Below are 17508 nucleotides of genomic sequence, written 5' to 3'. Positions count from 1 at the left end.
GATGAGATGGTATGAATGCAAAGGACCACATCAATCTGAAATGAAGGTGTATTGTAGATTAAGGAATGGAAGCATGTGCTCGAAGGTACCAATGTGCTGGTCCTCATTTTGATTGACCATAAGAATCTCACATTCTTGTCTGAGGCTAAACGATTATCTCCCAGAAGAGCGCAGTTAGCTCATATATCTGTCAAGCTTCAATTAAATAGTCAAATTTTTACCCGGTACTAAGAATATAAGACTGACGCATTGTCGCAATGGTTTTCCTCTGCTTCTAAGATTCAGCCGTTGCCTGTTCCTATAATACCATACGATTGCATACTGGCTACTGTACACGCACCAGTCTCACCTCACTTTTGGGTGACAGAATTCATGCAACTCAGATCCAGCCTCCTCCCGAGAAACCTGGCTATTTCTCAATTCTGGTTGCCTAGTCTCTGTGCCGCTGTAACCACCTTTGTAGCCACTTGTTCTGTGTGTGAACAGAGTAAAGTCTCGTATTTTCGGCTCGTTGGTGCAGTGATTTCAACAGCGGATGTCACTTTTTCATCAGACAAAAGCTGGATGTGCAGGCTATAATTTTTTGTCGGATGTGAACTCAATGTCTGATTTTCAGATGGTCAGTACAGAAATCGTCACACAAGTCGAAAGTACAAACACGCATGATCGGAAACTACTGTTCGTAATCTATAATTAACATTCATGATGCAGCAATTGATGAAATATATCAATGTAGCGCACATTCTCATCTTCTTTAACCGGTTCCCAACCAGCGGGCGCGGATGTATGTTGAAAGAATGGCACAGCTGGGCAAATGGGCATATATGTACGTCCCTTTAAATTTGCCAATGTGCCATCACGCATGCGCCAGCCCTGGACCTCCATGAGTTGGGTCGCGGGTCCCGCGGATTCAATCACCGCAGGGATACTCGCGATCGTATCACGGGGGAGAAACGGGGCGATGCTAATGTAAACAAGCATCTCCTGTTCTGTCTAGTGCCAGTGTCACTGATCTCTGCTCCCTGTGATAGGGAGCAGAGATCAGTGAGGTGTCACACGTAGGCACGCCCCCCACAGTTGAAAACACGCCCCAGGACACACTTGACCCTTACCCTGCCCCCTAGTGGTTAACCCCTTCACTGCCAGTGTCATTTACACAGGAATCAGTGTATTTATATAGCACTGATTGCTGTATAAATGACAGTGGTCCCAAAAATGTGTCAAAAATGTCCTATGTGTCTGCCATAATGTCAAAGTCACAATAAAAATTGCAGATCATCGCCATTACTAGCAAAAAAAAAAAAAATATTAATAAAAATGCCATGAAACTATCCCCTATTTTGTAAATGCTATAACTTTTGCGCAAACCAATCAATAAATGTTTATTGCGTTTTTTTTTTGTTTTTTTACCAAAAATATGTAGAAGAATATGTATTGGCCTAAACTGAGGAAAAAACATTTTTTGATATATTTTTGGGAGATATTTATTATAGCAAAATGTAAAAAAATAATGCGTTTTTTTCAAAACTGTCACTCTTTTTTGTTTATAAAAAATAAAAACCGCAGGGATAATCAAATACCACCAAAAGAAAGCTCTGTCTGTGAAAAAAAGGGACGTCAATTTTGTTTGGGCACCACGTCGCATGGCCGCGCAATTGTCAGTTAAAGCGACGCAGTGCCGAATCGCAAAAAGTGCTCTAGTCAGGAATGGGGTAAAATCTTCCAGGGCTGAAGCGGTTAATGGGATAATAATAAAGGTGCTTTGCTGGTGATACTGATGTAGTTATGCCAAACGTATTTTAAAAGGCATTTCTTTTGTAGTTATATAAGTAATATTAATATTATGGTTGTTTGTTTTTTTTTTTGGGGGAAGTTACCACAACACCATTATCCCTAAGTTTTTAAGATCAAAGATGCAACTATGTTGGTGTCCCTTGTTAATTTTCCATTGTGTTGTTTTTAATGTAATTGCCTACTCCCAAACTGTAATTTGAAGATAAACAGATAGCCAAGTATTATTCTACACAATTTTTTTATTGTGCAGAAAAAAAAAAACAACAAACTAAATTAGAGATGCTATCTGCCATCCAAATAAAAATAACTTAACAAAAAAGTGCGAATCAACGCTCTTATAACTTGAAATTAACTGAAGGGACCCAAAGGGTGGCACTACTTCTTTATACGCTCACAGTACGTCGCTGCGTACGTGTTTGTCAAATGACAATTTGCAGATAGTTTGTTTGCTAGAAAAAATCCTGCACATGCCCTTTTGACAAAAATCAGACGCTTGCTTGTACAACAATCAAACCGTGTGTACGAGGCTTAAGACACCACGACACCTTGCAGTGAACCTCCTACAACCCATACCCAATGGAGAGAGGCCTTGGACCCACCTGTCATGGATTTTATTTTGGAGTTGCCCAACTCCCAGTGCAACAGAGTTATTCTTTTGATGGTTGACAGTTTCTCAAAAATGTTGCATTGTATTCCACGAAAGAAGTTGCCCACATCCAAAGAACTGACATCCATATTTGCTCATGAGATCTTTCATTTACATGGGCTACCCAAGCTCATCTCTGAACGGGATAGCCAGTTGGTCTCCAGATTTTGGTGAGCTTTTTTGCACAATTAGGAATTCAGCTTTCTTTTTCCTCTGAGTTTCACCCGCAGTCCAATGGGGTCGCCGAACGAACCAAGCAAGCTTTGGAGTAGTTTCTATGCTCCTATATTTTTGACCATCCAAGGTAGGAGGTCTGACCAGTTGTTATGGTGGAGTTTTGATCACAATAATGCCGTCAATACCATTCCTGATTGTCTCAGTTTATGGCGAATTATGGTTTCCAACCATCCATGTTGCCTGACTCAATTGTTCCTCAAAGAATTTCTGTGTTAGAGGAACATCTCCGCAATCTTCGTTCTGCTTGGGTGCAGATACAGTAGTCCTTGCAACATGCCAATGAGAGGTACAGACTCCATGCTGACCGCCAAATGCCTACCTGCATCTTCCTACCAGATTGGGCAAAGGGTCTGGCTGTTCTCTCATAACCTCTGACTCAGTTTTCCCTTGCTAAAACTGGCACCATTATTTATTGGGCCATTCCGTATTCTACGTAGGATCAACTTGCTTACGCATTAGACCTTCCTTCTAACGTGCATATTTTGAATGTTTTTCATGTCACCTTATTAAAACCTTTGGTGTGCAACCGCTTGGTGCACCACCTTGGTACCACGTCCTCGCCTGGTTGCAGTTCGAGAACCATGAGGAATATGAGATACAATCGATCATTGACTCCCATAGGTTCAATGGGCTTAATACAGTACCTGGTTCATCAGAGGAACGCTCTTGGGTCTCATCCTTGGATGTACGCGCTCCTGTCCTCCATGCTTTCCATAGACTTTTTTCCCCTAAAACCTGGTGATCTTCCAAGGGGGAGGGGTCATTGAGGAGGCAGTACTGTCAGGGCTGGGCTTTCAGCCCATCCTTCTCTGTGCTCAGGTTGTTCAGCTGTCGGTTAATTGCCAGTACTCATCGTTCCCTTGGCTCACGTGTGGATCATCTCCTGCTTGTCAGTCAAGCCAGCAGCCAGCCTCTTCGCGCTATTTAAACTGCCTGGTTAATTTCATCAATTGCCATCGCCTTGGTCAACATATCTAGAGACTCTCCGCTGTGTTCCTATTGAAGACTTGCCTGGCTAATGTCCCTTCTGGTTACTGATCCTCTCTGCTGCCTCTGACTATGATGGTTTCTGGATTTCCTGGCTTGTTCTGACTACCCAATTTGGCTACCGAACCCCGGCTTGTTTTGACTGTTGATCAGTTTTACTGTTTTATTAAAAGTTGGGATTTTTAATGCATTTTTTGTCTCCTTCTGTTTCATGGTTCCTGACACTCTACCAGCTTTGCACATCTAGAGTGAAATTTTTGCCCATTCTTCTTTGCAAAATAGCTCGAACTCTGTCCAAATGGATGGAGAGCATCTGTGAACAGCAATTTTTAAGTCTTGCCACATATTCTCTATTGGATTTAGGTCTGGATTTTAAATGGTCCATTCTAACACATAAATATGCTTTGATCTAAACCATTTCATTGTATCTTTGGCTGTATGTTTAGGGTTGTTGTCCTGCTGGAAGGTGGACCCCCGTCCCAGTCTCGAGTCTTTAGCAGACTTGAACAGTTTTTTTTTTTTCTAAGCTTGCCCTGTATTTGGCACCATTCATCTTCCCATAAACTCTGACCAGCTTTTCTGTCTCTGTTGAAGAAAAGCATCCCAACAACATGATGCTGCCACCACCATGTTTTAAGTTTGGGATGGTGTGTTTATGTTGATGTGCATTGTTCGTTTTCCACTACACATAGCATTTGGCTTTTAGAGCAAAAAGTTCAATTTTGGTCACATCTGACCAGAGCACATTCTTCCACATTTGCTGTGTCCCCCACATAGCTTCTCACAAACTGCAAACGGGACTTTTGATGGCTTTCTTCTTGCCACTAAAGGACAGATTTGTGGAGTGCATGATTAATAGTTGTCCTGTGGACAGATTCTCCCACCTGAGCTGTGGATCTCTGCAGCTCCTGCAGAGTTACCATGGGCCTTTTGTCTGCTTCTCTGAATAATGCTCTGTCTTGGTAGGTTTGCATTGTGCCATACTCTTTCCACTTTCGGATGGCGGATTGAACAGTGCTCCATGAGATGTTCAAAACTTTAGATATTTGTTTTATAACCTAACCCTGCTTTAAACTTCTGCAACTTTATCCCTGACCTGTCTAGTGTGTTCCTTGGCCTTCGTGAGGCTGTTATTCACTAAGGTTCTCCAACAAACCTCTGAAGGCTTTACAGAACATCTGTATTTATGCTGAGATTAAAGTAAACACAGACGGGCTCTATTTACTAATTATGTGACTTCTGAAGGCAATTGGTTCCACTAGATATTAATTAGGGGTATCAGAGTTAAGGGGGCTTAATACAAATTCACGCCATACTTTTCAGATATTTATTTGTAAAAAAATTTGAAAACCATTTATCATTTTCCTTCCACTTCACAATTATGTGCCACTTTGTGTTGATCTATCACATAAAATCCCAATAAAATACATTTTATGTTTTGGGTTGTAGCATGACAGATTGTGGAAAATGTCAAGGAGTATGAATTTTTTCAAGGCACTGTATATAATCAGGGCATCCATATTTTTTAAGCTTTACATTTTTTACATAACATTCTCTTACGGTTATAATCCTTCTTGAAAACCTTAACTACACTTTGTGTTTACACACAAACCTCTTTGTTCAGTAATTGGAGGGGGAATTGACGCTATGCAGGCACATTTCTCTCTCACTCAATTTATCTCCTCTATTTTGCTCAAATTGTGATAGAGTTCTTTATAATATTCATCATTGTATAATAACCATCCTAACTCAACTTACACATACCCTGAATAACTTTCTTCTTCAAGAATTTATAGCCCCATACAGCAGTAAAGGGGAGGGATTTACAGGTAACGTGTCCACGATAATGCTAGAAAATGGTACTCCTGATTGGTTCAGGGTTTGTAATATAATAGTAGATCAAAAGTGTAACACTGTGTAGTAGGAATTATAACATTTTATAAAAGTGCTGAAAATCTAAGTGAGCCAAGAGTTCATGAACATCCACAGAGAGTACCCCAGATTCAGGATTAAACATATAAGTAAAATTTACGAACGGGGTGTACGGACAATCGAGCAGCACTCTGCTATAGGAGACTGAATGTGTCGGAACAATTTAAGTGAACTGATTTATGGGGGTGATCCCGCAAATGAGGGAAGGTATCAAAGTGTCAAGGAGGGGGAAAGGAAATGACAAAAAGAAGTAAAGAGTGAAAGAGTTGGTACAGGAAGAGAAAGTGGGATAAGATGGGGGAGTCGCTGGGAGAAAGGGAAAGGGAGGGTCCGGTGCCAACAAACTATCAAGCCTTAGAAGTTGGAGAGTTAGGGGAGGAGGGTGCTGTCGAAATCTGGTGGAAGAAAATGGTCTACCCAGGGTTGCCAAAGATGCTCATATTTGGAGATCTTGTCAAGGACCACAGCTTCAATTTTGGTGTGAATCATTGCCCTGGTGACTGTTTGACTTCAAGGATATGTAAGCTAGGGGAGTTCCAGGCCTTTGCAATCATATGCTTTGCAGCAGTGGTAATCTGTTGGAGCAGTTTGAATTGGAGGTGAGATATCTCAGGGGGCTTTATGTTAAGTAGGGTGATAGAAGGTGCTGGCTCGAGAGTCATGCCTGCTAGGGAATAGATCATTTGAATGATTTCAGTCCAGAACCTTTGGTACCAGATGTGGAGGTGGGTACCTCTGTCTGCACAGTCTCCAAAGCATGTAGGTGGGCAAGATGGGAGATATTTAGAAATCCGAGCGGAGATGAAGTATCAGCGCATTTTATCATTTGTTTCCGTGGCTGCTACATTCTGGAAAGCGGATTTGGTAGCTTGCCATGTATCTGACCAGTCTTTGGACTCTAAATGGAGGTCCAAATCCGTATTCCACTTAGTGACATGAGGGAGGCATGAGCAGGGGGAGGGGTCTAGTGGAAGGGCATAGAGAAGGGTAATCAGTGTGAAAGGAGGAAGGTGAGGACCGTGCAATGTAAAAATCAGGATTACGTAGGTAGGACATAAGGGGGTTATGAGGGGATTGAAGTTTATTTTTGAATTTGAGTGTCCCATAACTGAGTGATGTGTCACCCGGTTCTTTACTGTGTTGCGGTCTTTGGGACGAAGCCACAGTAAATATGCCACTGAAAGTGGGTCACAGTCAACTGACTCTAAAACTACCCATAGGGGGATGTCGTGTGCAGCACATTATTTGGTGAGTTGAGCCAATTGGGCTGCTTGGTAATACTTGGCAAAGTGAGGCAGACCCAGCCCGCCTTTAAGTTTATGGAGGTAAATAATTGCTTTAAATACACAGTGTCTGGTTTTGCACCATATATAGGCAAGGACTCTGCACTGCAAAATACAAAGGAAGTACTCAGGGATGGGAATCGGCAAGAACTACAAAGAGATAAATGATTTTTGGAAGGATTGACATTTTAACTGGTGATGCGTCCTAGCCACGCTAAAGGTAGGGTGGACCAGGACGATGAGAGTCTGATAAGATGAGCAAGCATAGAGAGATTATTAGTTGAAAAGTGCACGGAAGGATCTCCAGTTAGTTTGATGCCTAGAAAATAAATATATTGGGGGGACCATGAAAACGGAAGAACCTGTTGAATTTGTGATAATACAGAGGTGGGCAAGGAGATATTGAGCCCGTTTTATTTCTGTGAGTTCACTACCAAGCCAGTGATGGCTGCAAATTGGTCTAACATGAAGAGGAGGTTAGGGGAGGAGGTCAGTGGGGAAATGAAAAACAAAAGGATGTCATCTGCGAATAGACAGTTTATGGTGGTGACCACTAATCTCGAGCCCCTTGATATTGGGGTTAGAGCAAATCATTTGAGCGAGAAGTTAGATGTGTTAAAGAGAATGAGAGGGGATAAAGGGCAACCTTGTCCCATTCCACGGCACACGGGAAAGGGGTCAGATTTAAAGCCAGTGTATCTAAGGTGGGCTGAGGGAGTAGAGTAGAGGGAGGAGATCCACATTAGGAAGTGGGGTCTGAAAACCCCATTTAGGTAGGACATATTGGAGCTAGGGCCAGGAAAGGGTGTCAAAGGCCTTTTTGATGTCTAGGGATGTAAAGCATGTTGGGATGTGGCGAGAGCGTGCCGCATTGGCCAACAGGTCAGCCCCGAGGACTTCATCACCTGCCTGCCTCCTGGGGATGAACCTCATCTGGTCTCTATGAATAAGAGTACCTATAATCAAATTTAGGCATGGGGAGGGAATTTTGTTAAGTAGCTTGATGTCCATATTTATTAAAGAGATGGGGTGAAAGTTTGTCCAGGATGAGTCGTTTGGGGTTTGAGGATCATAGATATGGTAGCATTGAGACAATCTGCATTAAAGGAACAACCTTTTAAGATAGAAGGCTTCAGATAACAGGGGTGTGAGTAGGTCTGTAAACTGCTAATAGTATATAGCTGTAAAGCCACCCAAACCTGGGCGTTTGTTCAATTTAAGAGACTTGATTGTGTTGCAAATTTCTAGTTCAGTAATGGGTTTGTCTAGTTGCACCTGCAGTGAATGAACCATGTATGGAGATGGGATTGGGGGGATTATAAAATTAAACAGAAATGGGTGGCTGGTTGTGAGAGAATAGGATTAACACCCTGCGTCAGGTTTGGATAGGTCTCAGCAAAATAGAGTGGGGGGGGGGGGGGGTGATAAGAGTCCAGCCCTAATTTCTAAAGGTAATCCGGGGGACTGATTAGACAGTAACTGGAGAAAAACATTTCAAATAATATGCCCAGATCTTATTTTTAAGCTGTTCATGATTTACGAGTCTCTGGAGCAGAGATAGGTAATAAAATGTTGGAGGTGAGGGGGAGGGGGTAAGTGGAATGGGGAAAGATCAGACCATAGTGCATCAGTATAGTTAAATCCAGACTCAAACATCGTGGAGGGGCGTGGGAGGATGCTCCAGAGAATCGCAAGCCAGAAGCCTAAAAGTTATTAAGCAAGAAAAGTGCGTTAAAGCATAAAAAGGGCATGGTTAAAACAACATATTCAATGTTCCGTCAGGATTCCCAAGATGGGATTCATGAAGGGAATGGGTGAGAATTGTCCAAGAACAACAAATAGGTCCTTGGAGTCTAGAAATAGGCCACCTAAAGGTCTAATAACAAGGAGGCCAAGGGGGTCAAGTTTCCCAGTGGGGGCAAAGTGGGGACCTAAGAATAGGGGAAACATTACCCTCGGTCTATAGAGTCCGAGTGAGCTTGGTATGGCGAAGCAAATCTGCCATGTTTCGAGGAAGTAGATGGCGAGGTGTTTGCTTTCTGCGGTGAGCAGGAGGCCAAGCGTTGATGGTGACCTTGTGATGCTGGATGGAGAGGTGTAGTTCTTGAAGACCCTGGAGATCCTCAGTCGTCTTGCAGGAGTACTTGCGCCCTTGGTGGGTTTAACGGAGAGAAGAGGAGAACCCAAAGTATAAGTGATTTGAGAGCGTTGAAGGGCTTGCAAGTGCGGTTTGAAGGCCCTTCGTTTGGCCATAGTGGATTGGGAGAGGCCAGCAAAGAGCTGATAATCATGACATTGAAACGTGAGGGTCTCCCGTTGGAGTGCTGCTTGGAGGAGCTGCTGTTTAGTGCGATAATGGAATTTGCCAATTTTATTACGTGGTGAGCCATCTGGTTTTTGTGATGTGAGGGCTCTGTGCAGTCCATTTCGAGCCAATAAATCAGAATGGATGGGGAAAGCTCCTGGAATAGGCCTGTAATTGTGGACTGAAGATCAACCACTGCTTCAGGGATCCCTCTGATCCTAATTTTGGAGCACCTGGCCCTATTTTCATAATCCTCCAATTGTGCCTGCATGGTTTGAATTCCTCACGGAGCTATTCAAGTTCAGCCCCATGGTTGCTAAGGGGGGTTTCAAGCTCATCGACTCTTAACTCAAGGTCAGAAGTCTGCTGGCCCAGCTCTCTGATTTCTTTAGAGAGGCAGTGATTTGGTCTGAGGTCTACTTGAGTGCACGGTGCAACATACACTCAAACTGTTGGAGGATGTCAGGCTGTGATAGGTTAGGCTGAGAGGACAGAGGGGTGGCCATGAGTTCAGCATCACTCGCCCTCATCCGGATGCTGCAATTGTATCTTCAGAGAGCACGGTGTGCCTGTGCAAGAAGAGGCCGACCGCACCACATTTGTCTTTTCTAGGTTTCACTCAGTAACTTCATTGGAAATAACTAATCAGTAGGGATTGCGGAGTTGAATTCAGCCCTGGAAGGATTTACCCACTTCCTGACCAGGCCTTTCTTTGCTATTCGGCACAGCATTAATTTAATTGACAATTGCATGCGACGCTGTACCCAAACAAAATTGATATAATTTTTTTCCCACAAATAGAGTTTTCTTTTGGTGGTATTTGATCACCTCTGATTTTTATTTTTTGCACTATAAAGAAAAAAAAACAATTTTGAAAAAAAAAACTAATATTTTTTACTTTCTGCTATAATACATATCCAAAAAAAAAAAATAATGTTTTTAGCAGTTGAGGCCAATATGTATTCTGCTACATATTTTTGGTAAATAAAATCACATTAAGCATATATTGATTGATTTTTGCAAAAGTTATAGCATCTACAAAATAGGGGAAAGATTTAAGGACTTTTAAATTTGTTTTGTTTTTCTAGTAATGGCGGGATTTGCAATTTTTAGCGGGATTGCAACATTGCAGTGGACAAATCTGACCCTAAGTGACACCTTTTGGTGACCAGTGACACCAATACAGTGATCAGTGCTATAAAAATGCACTGATCACTATAAATGGCACTGGCAAGGAAGGGGTTAACACTAGTGGTGATCGAAGGGTTAAGTGTTCCCTAGGGAGGTGCTTTCTAACTGTCAGGGGGGTGGGCTCACTGGGAGTAGAGAGAGATTGCTGTTCCTGATCACTATGAACAGCTGATCTCTCTCCTCCCCTGTCCGAATGGGGATCATCCTTGTTTACAAAGGCAGATCCTGTTCTACCTCTTTCCCACGATTGCGGGTGGCTAGGCAGACATAACGTCCACCAGATCTGCATGCGAGCTCCACGACATGCGGCAGACAAGCGAGCACACGCAAAAGCCAGGGCATAAACCGATGTACCAGTACGGCAATTTGCGCAGCCGAGCCACCTTGCCACAGTATAACCGCAATGGCTGGTCGGCAACTGGTTAGTGTGTCCACTGGCATAAAATCATACATTAGTGAACACTCTTTGGGGAGATTTTTCTTTCTGACTGCCTACTAGTATGATTACTCGTTTTTCTCATTACACTGACCGGCTATACTGAGACCTATGTCTACTAATGTTACCTTGTGTCACCCAAGTCAGTATGTAAGCATCCAATAGGAGGCGGGGGCTATATACTGAATATCCTGAGCGATAGCTCTCGACAAATCCCACTCCATCTATAAATGCGCAGCACTAAACCAGACACTTCTCATGTCAAACTGTATGCCCAAAATGCAACCATGTTACTAATTAAACCAACATAGAATCCTTAAAAATTATAAATTACATATGATGCTGAGATTATAATTATGGTACAAAGGTACACTACTTTATCGGAGGTCTATGACAAAGAAAAATATGCCTTTGATGGATTCCCTTTGATGCCTTTTTTGGAATAGTATTTAAAAATAAATTAGTCTATGTGTAATTATTTACCATATACTTATGCTAAATATTATTTTACATTTTTTTTCCACTAATAGGGCACTTTCCTTCCTGGGCATGAGTATCTGTTTGGCTCTGATGTTCATCTCTTCCTGGTATTATGCACTTGTAGCTATGCTTATTGCTGGACTGATTTACAAGTACATAGAATACCAAGGGTAAGTGTTTTTGGTTTTCATTAATTATCATGTATTTTTTCCAAACCTAAAATATAAGGTCCTGCTTGCTTCTGCTAGTAAAATGCCATTAATGATTCAAAAACTGTGGATGCAGTTTGGCTTTTCTACTTGTCCCCTCTTTTTAAAATGACACACACCTTCTAGTATAGCCTTCTATTAAAGAAAGGTATACTCAAACTCTCCTCCCAAGACACTTCTGCTTCCTGTTTGTTTTCCATTGCACAGTAATAATACTCCACTCTTTCTTGGATTGCTAAAAGGAGAAGTATAGCCAAAGCTCGTTTGGCTGTACTTCTGTAGCTTACAGGAGTGCAATCTGTTTTGCACTCCTGTGACCTGTTTTCAGCAGAGAGCAGGCTGAAATCCACTCTCCTCTGATGTCACAGAAGTCAGTCCAGGCACCGCGTCATCGCGACAATGGAAGTCGGGATCCACCAGGTTCCTGGACTGACACTCGCTCAGCCTCTCAGCAAGCGGCTGAGAGTCTAATCAAACCACTGAAAGTCTGAGCTGGCCACTTCCTGCACCTCCACAGCTCAGAGCTTAAGAGAACGAGGAGGAAGCAGAGCGGAGAGCAGCAGCTCTTTGTCAGGGAACCATCAGATCAATGGTGTTCGATCTTTTGGTTCTCAGTGTAGGGAGACAGATGCAGCATTGGATTACTAGGTAAGTATAAATCAGGAGAAATAAAAACATACTTCTCTTTTAAATAATATTTATGTCAAGGCTTCATACATGATACAGAACTAGAGGGGACAAACATAGTGTAATATCCAACAGACCAACACTAATGCTTACTCTTTACCTATGCAGAACAATTACTCTCAATCAAAAACCACTGCAGAGCACCTATCTATAATCCAAGAATGGAAAATAGTAGTATACCACAATTATTTTAATATTCTATTTGAAAAAAACTGATTACAACAAAGTGTCAATTTACTGTGTCCATATTTGTAAACATTCAAATCTTCTGTGCCAACTTCAAGTGATTCATGTTCAAAAAAGAAGAATCCAGTGACCCTGATTATTAGTGCTACACACACACACACACACACACCATATAAAAAACTCACTCACCAGATCTTTTATGACCCATTATAACAAAAGAAGGTCTCAACACGCTTTTTCTGTGTGCACTGCTGCTCTCTCCTTCGCAATCGGTTCCCTCTGTTGTAGCTAGTCTTTAATTTTCTTTATGCCACCATAAAGAATAAATGTGGAGAAATCCAAATATTTAATTGAATATTATATTGCAGCAGAAGGTTTACATATGAATGTTTATGGTCACATCATATACATATTGCTAGGCATTATTTTGAGCCAGTCTTTTTTACTCCTATTTTTTTTTAGTTTTTTTTACACGGGATGAATTGTGGTGAATTTTTAGGTGACACTATATACTATGTTTCTATTTTTTTAATGGTATAGAGCACACAGCACTCTTTCAATTGTTAGTGTAAGCCCTTGTACACACAGTCAGAGATTCTGCCAACCAAATCAGTCGGATTTTGCCCGTCGGATTTAGTCCGACGGATTGTGTCCGAAACTGTTGCATACACACGGTCGGGCCAAGTTGGCGAAAAATCCGATCTTTCAGAACGTGATGACGTAATTTCGTTACGATGGGACTACATTCAGGCTAGTAGCCAATAGCTTTGATGTAGGAATTTGATCTGAGCATGCGTGGCACTTGGTCCGATAAAAATGCTCTACACATGATCGGATTAGGTCCATCCGGCCAAGTTGGTCGGGAAATCTTTCCGACATGTTGGAAAATTTGGGTCGGACGGAGATTCGGACGGAATCAGTCCGATGCATACCACACACAGTCGGATTATCTGACGACACGGTCCGATAGGACTCATTCCGACAGATTCTCCGACCGTGTGTACAAGGGCTTATATTGTCTTTAATATTATAATTGAAAACCTACACCTACTTCCACCCACGTTTAGGGCTAAAGCTAGGCACAAGCACTTTTTTCTGGGGCTTTTCAGAACAAAAACAATCACTTGACTATCTCTATCAATATAATAAATTCACAGCAGCCTTCTAGCTGCCAGACTTGTTACTGCACATTTTGGTTTGCATGCAGATGGGGAGACAGAAGGCCTGTGACCAAAACAAAAGAATGCATGTAATAATAATTGCAAGTGTTAAGGACATACTTCACATAAGGTATTAATAGGGGGTTATTAGTTTAAAAGTTTATTGCTTAAATTGAGTGTAAATGAACAATGAAGAAAAGCACGAGTGAAGAGGGGATGCGTGTCAAATGTTTATCTATACATATGCAGAAAACGCAGTGCATCCAAATATGGATCAGGTAACAGGGTTTTCAAAATACTTTTCTGCCCTGCCAACTTAAACATCACAATAGAAAAAGGTACATTGGTATTGTCATCTGTGACCGTCCTAACATTTACAAAAGCCAAGCAGTGTGTAGAAATTATATACACCATTACATGGTGTCTAAAGTATTATAAAAAAACGCATATGGTACATACCGCCTAATGAAGTTAAAAAGACTCTTTTGCCAGACTATTTCAACATCTATATTCTCATAAGGTATGTGCTTTTTTTTTTTTTTTAGATATGTTATATTACTTGTATAAGTCTCCTTTGTGTAGAGTGTTGCTGCTTTCTTGAATCTGATGTCAGCACCTCCAGCTAAGACAATCTGTAGAATTGTCTTCACTTCTACCCTAGCTACCCTGCTACATAAAAATCTATGTAGGCAAGTGACTGGTTTGGCAGAGGAATTGAGCCAGCACAGAGTGTAAAGACACTCTTAAAAGAAAAAAGGACTATGGCATAGCAGGAGGAAGGGAAGTGTGCTAGGGAATCGACTAGTCATATTTGCTAAGAAGTTTAGAGGCACATTGCAAAAAATATATATATAATTTATGAAAAGGAAAAATGCAGAAAGCTTTGAAAATACTTGTTTTACTCTGTGCTTTTACCTGTTAAGTTTTTCAAGTTAGTGATTGTTTATCCATCAGGTGACACTGATCTGGCACCAGATGGAGCGTCTTTGAGTGTCAATGGTTTGATTAACCTTGGTTCCACATTATAGTGGATGACAGTCTTAGGTTTATCTTGCACTCCCTGGGCTGCTGGCCACTGCCCTTACCTCTCTGCAGCACTGAGCAACACAACTAACTGCCGGGTGCTAGAGGCGCTTAGCACACAATGCTCAACTAAGTAAGATTAAAGTTTAACAAATATACAATGACTAAATAAATGTCATGTAATACTAAATAAAAAGCACAGTTACACTAAAATGCAGCCAGCATGTCCCCTGATCTACCTATATCACCACTATACAATATTAAAGAGTTACCAGTGTAGATTATATTATAGACACAAAGAGCAGGGAGAAAGTGCACCAGACTAAGTGCAGTATATAAAACAAAATATTTATTAACAATAAGAGCATACAGCCAAATGGCTACTCACAAAAGTGAATGAAAGTCAGGCATGTAGGTAAAACAGGGATGGATCCACGCCACAGTCTGGTCCACGATGGTGCAGAGCTGGTGGGGTGTTGGCCACAAAGGAAAGGCGGCGATGTACTTGCCTCAGCGCTCCAAATACAAGTGTAGAGAAACGGCGGTATGTTTCTGGCAGTTCTGGCTGTATCAATGTCTGGATGGTCGAATAGCCGGAACTGGAAGTGCGCCTCAGTGTGGATCGCAAGATTTGTGATCCATAAGTGACTTTTGTGAGTAGCTATTTGGCTGTCTGCTCTTATTGTTAATAAATACTTTGTTTTATATACTGCACTTAGTCTGGTGCACTTTCTCCCTGATCTTTGTGTTTTTGCATCCTTTAGAGAGCCCTGCTTCTCCTCTCAAGACTGTTGCAGCCGACGGTGCACCCCTACTCCATTTTAATTGCTACTATTATTTTTAATTATAAAAAATACACAAAACATGTAACTTAAAATAAAAAAAGTCCACTTTTCATGTATAGCAGCGCATGCACATTTTTTTTCACAAAACATGCGTTTAAGTAAAGTTCAGTTCAGTGTCCAGAGAGCAGGGTGCTTGTTCTATCCACTCGTTTTGTGATTGAGATACAGCTTCCACCATACAGATCACCACTTGTGGAACGAAAAAACAACCCCCTATGGGGATGCACTCACCAAACACATGAAACCAACAAGCCTTCAAAATGCCAATACAGCTTCCTCCTTTTGCCACTAGTAGTCTCCCTTATTGGAAATCAGCTTTCACCAAATTCTGTCTTCAGGCGCAGCACAAGACACACAGGTTCCAGCTACTCATTCGATTGAAGAAGAATTACTTGAATTTTGGTGTGCTCTGTTTATTTTCTCCAGGTCTGTGCAGTGATTCAGCTTGAGACTTAATAGTCACTGTGCAAAATCTTTCAGTAATAAATATCATGAACAGAAAGCCTTGTTTGTCCTGCCTCCTCTTCCTGTGTGTGAGGTAAAACTTTCTCCCTCACTGACAGCTGTCAGTGAGGGAGAAAGTTTTACCTCACACACAGGAAGAGGAGGCAGGACATGTATGTTTTAAAAAAAGCAGCAGCTGAGAAGCGGGTTTCTTACATAGGTGGGGTACCGCATAAATATTGCATTTAAACTTCCAAGAGCACGGAGCAGTGTGCTATATGGGCTGGTGTATATTATTATTTTAGCACATTTTTTTACATTATTATTTTTAATTGCTACTGACATTTTAAATATTGTTTTTTTATCTATACTCAAGGGACTATACAGTGACTGATATTTTGCGCCATCTGATCCCATACATTCTCTTATTAGATTATATTATAGAAATCAGAAAAAATAAAAACCCGATTGAGGCTCAACTCCTCTGCTGTATACTAGGAAAAAATTGTGCAAATTCAGGTAGATAGCTGAGAACATAGCAAACAATTGTTACCGAATAATCTTTATTATTCTATTACAATACAAAAAAACAAATATCACACAGGGCATGCACCTATACATTTTAAAACCTTAACTGACAAAGTATTAAAAACAAAAAATAGCTGCTGCTGGATCCTTTTTTACCACCTATGTATACCATGAAAAATAATAAAGGGATGAGAGAGTCTGCACACCACTAGCTCAACAGATGGAGAGGAATGTGAACAACCTCAGCCTAGAACTCCACGCCCCCGTTCATGCTTCACTGCTTTCTGGATTAATCACAAGACAGCCCTTTTGCTGCCGTGAGACCTCAGATTTTTATTTTTTTACCAGAAGAGCACCTTGGGCAGCTTTACAAGTGTTTACAAGGTTTTGTTAACTGGATAAGCATGCTACTCACTGCACATGTGTTTTTGGTATAGTCAAAGTCCATAGGACAATAGTGTGGTTAAACCCTAGTCATCAACTCAAGGGTACTGCGCTGCTAATAACTTTCTCATGGAATGGTCAAGTGAATATTTTGACTGGATTCTTCAATTTTTCATGACTAACCAGCCCTTGTATGTGAGGTGTACATTGCACCTGCTGATACTTCTCCATGACCTAGTGGTCCCTGAAAAACATTGCTCACTTTGGATACAGAAGCTTTATATTCTTCTATACTACGTACTACAAGAGACTACAGATTGTGGAGAAGGTTTTTACAGCTAGGACCTTTAGTAAACTTACATAGCACATTTATTGTGGAGCTTTTGTGGTTTCTTTTATCACATTATAAGTTTGAGTTCAATGATCGAAATGTCTGGCTTAGGGCACAGACCCTGACAGTTGGTCTTGCTTGCCTCTCTACAAAGACTTCTCAGTATCCCCTTTTGCCCAGTAAAAGCAGTCCTTTCTTTCCTTCTGTGTCCGGGGAATTGTGGATGCTGTAGTTCTGCAGCCATTCAATTATATTGTACAGTGCCACTTTAAATCTACATTTCCCAGCATCCTCAGTTGTCTACATGCAAGTCCTCTCCCCGCCTCTGATTCGTTCCGGCCCACCTGCTCCCTGATTGGCTTGGAGGTGGTGGCTGTAGATTTTACTGCCACCTCTAACAGCCGAGAGAACAGAACATCT

The 17508-nt window shown here is 41.5% G+C and overlaps 1 protein-coding gene across 1 annotated transcript in view; it reads left to right on the top strand.

Moving 5' to 3' along the window:
- Window positions 1-17508, top strand: part of SLC12A4 (solute carrier family 12 member 4) — a 435256-nt gene that overhangs the window by 257946 nt on the left and 159802 nt on the right. The window contains exon 15 of the mRNA XM_077456642.1: window positions 11342-11461. Within this exon, the coding sequence (XP_077312768.1) occupies window positions 11342-11461 (120 nt within the window). The remainder of the gene's footprint in view (window positions 1-11341; window positions 11462-17508) is intronic.

Source organism: Lithobates pipiens, unplaced genomic scaffold (assembly GCF_037356315.1).
Source record: "Lithobates pipiens isolate NorthernLeopardFrog02 unplaced genomic scaffold, aLitPip1_a1.2 Scaffold_10, whole genome shotgun sequence".
NCBI lineage: Eukaryota > Metazoa > Chordata > Amphibia > Anura > Ranidae > Lithobates > Lithobates pipiens.
Note: the sequence above shows the minus strand (reverse complement) of the source record. Positions and strands in the feature narration are given on the sequence as shown.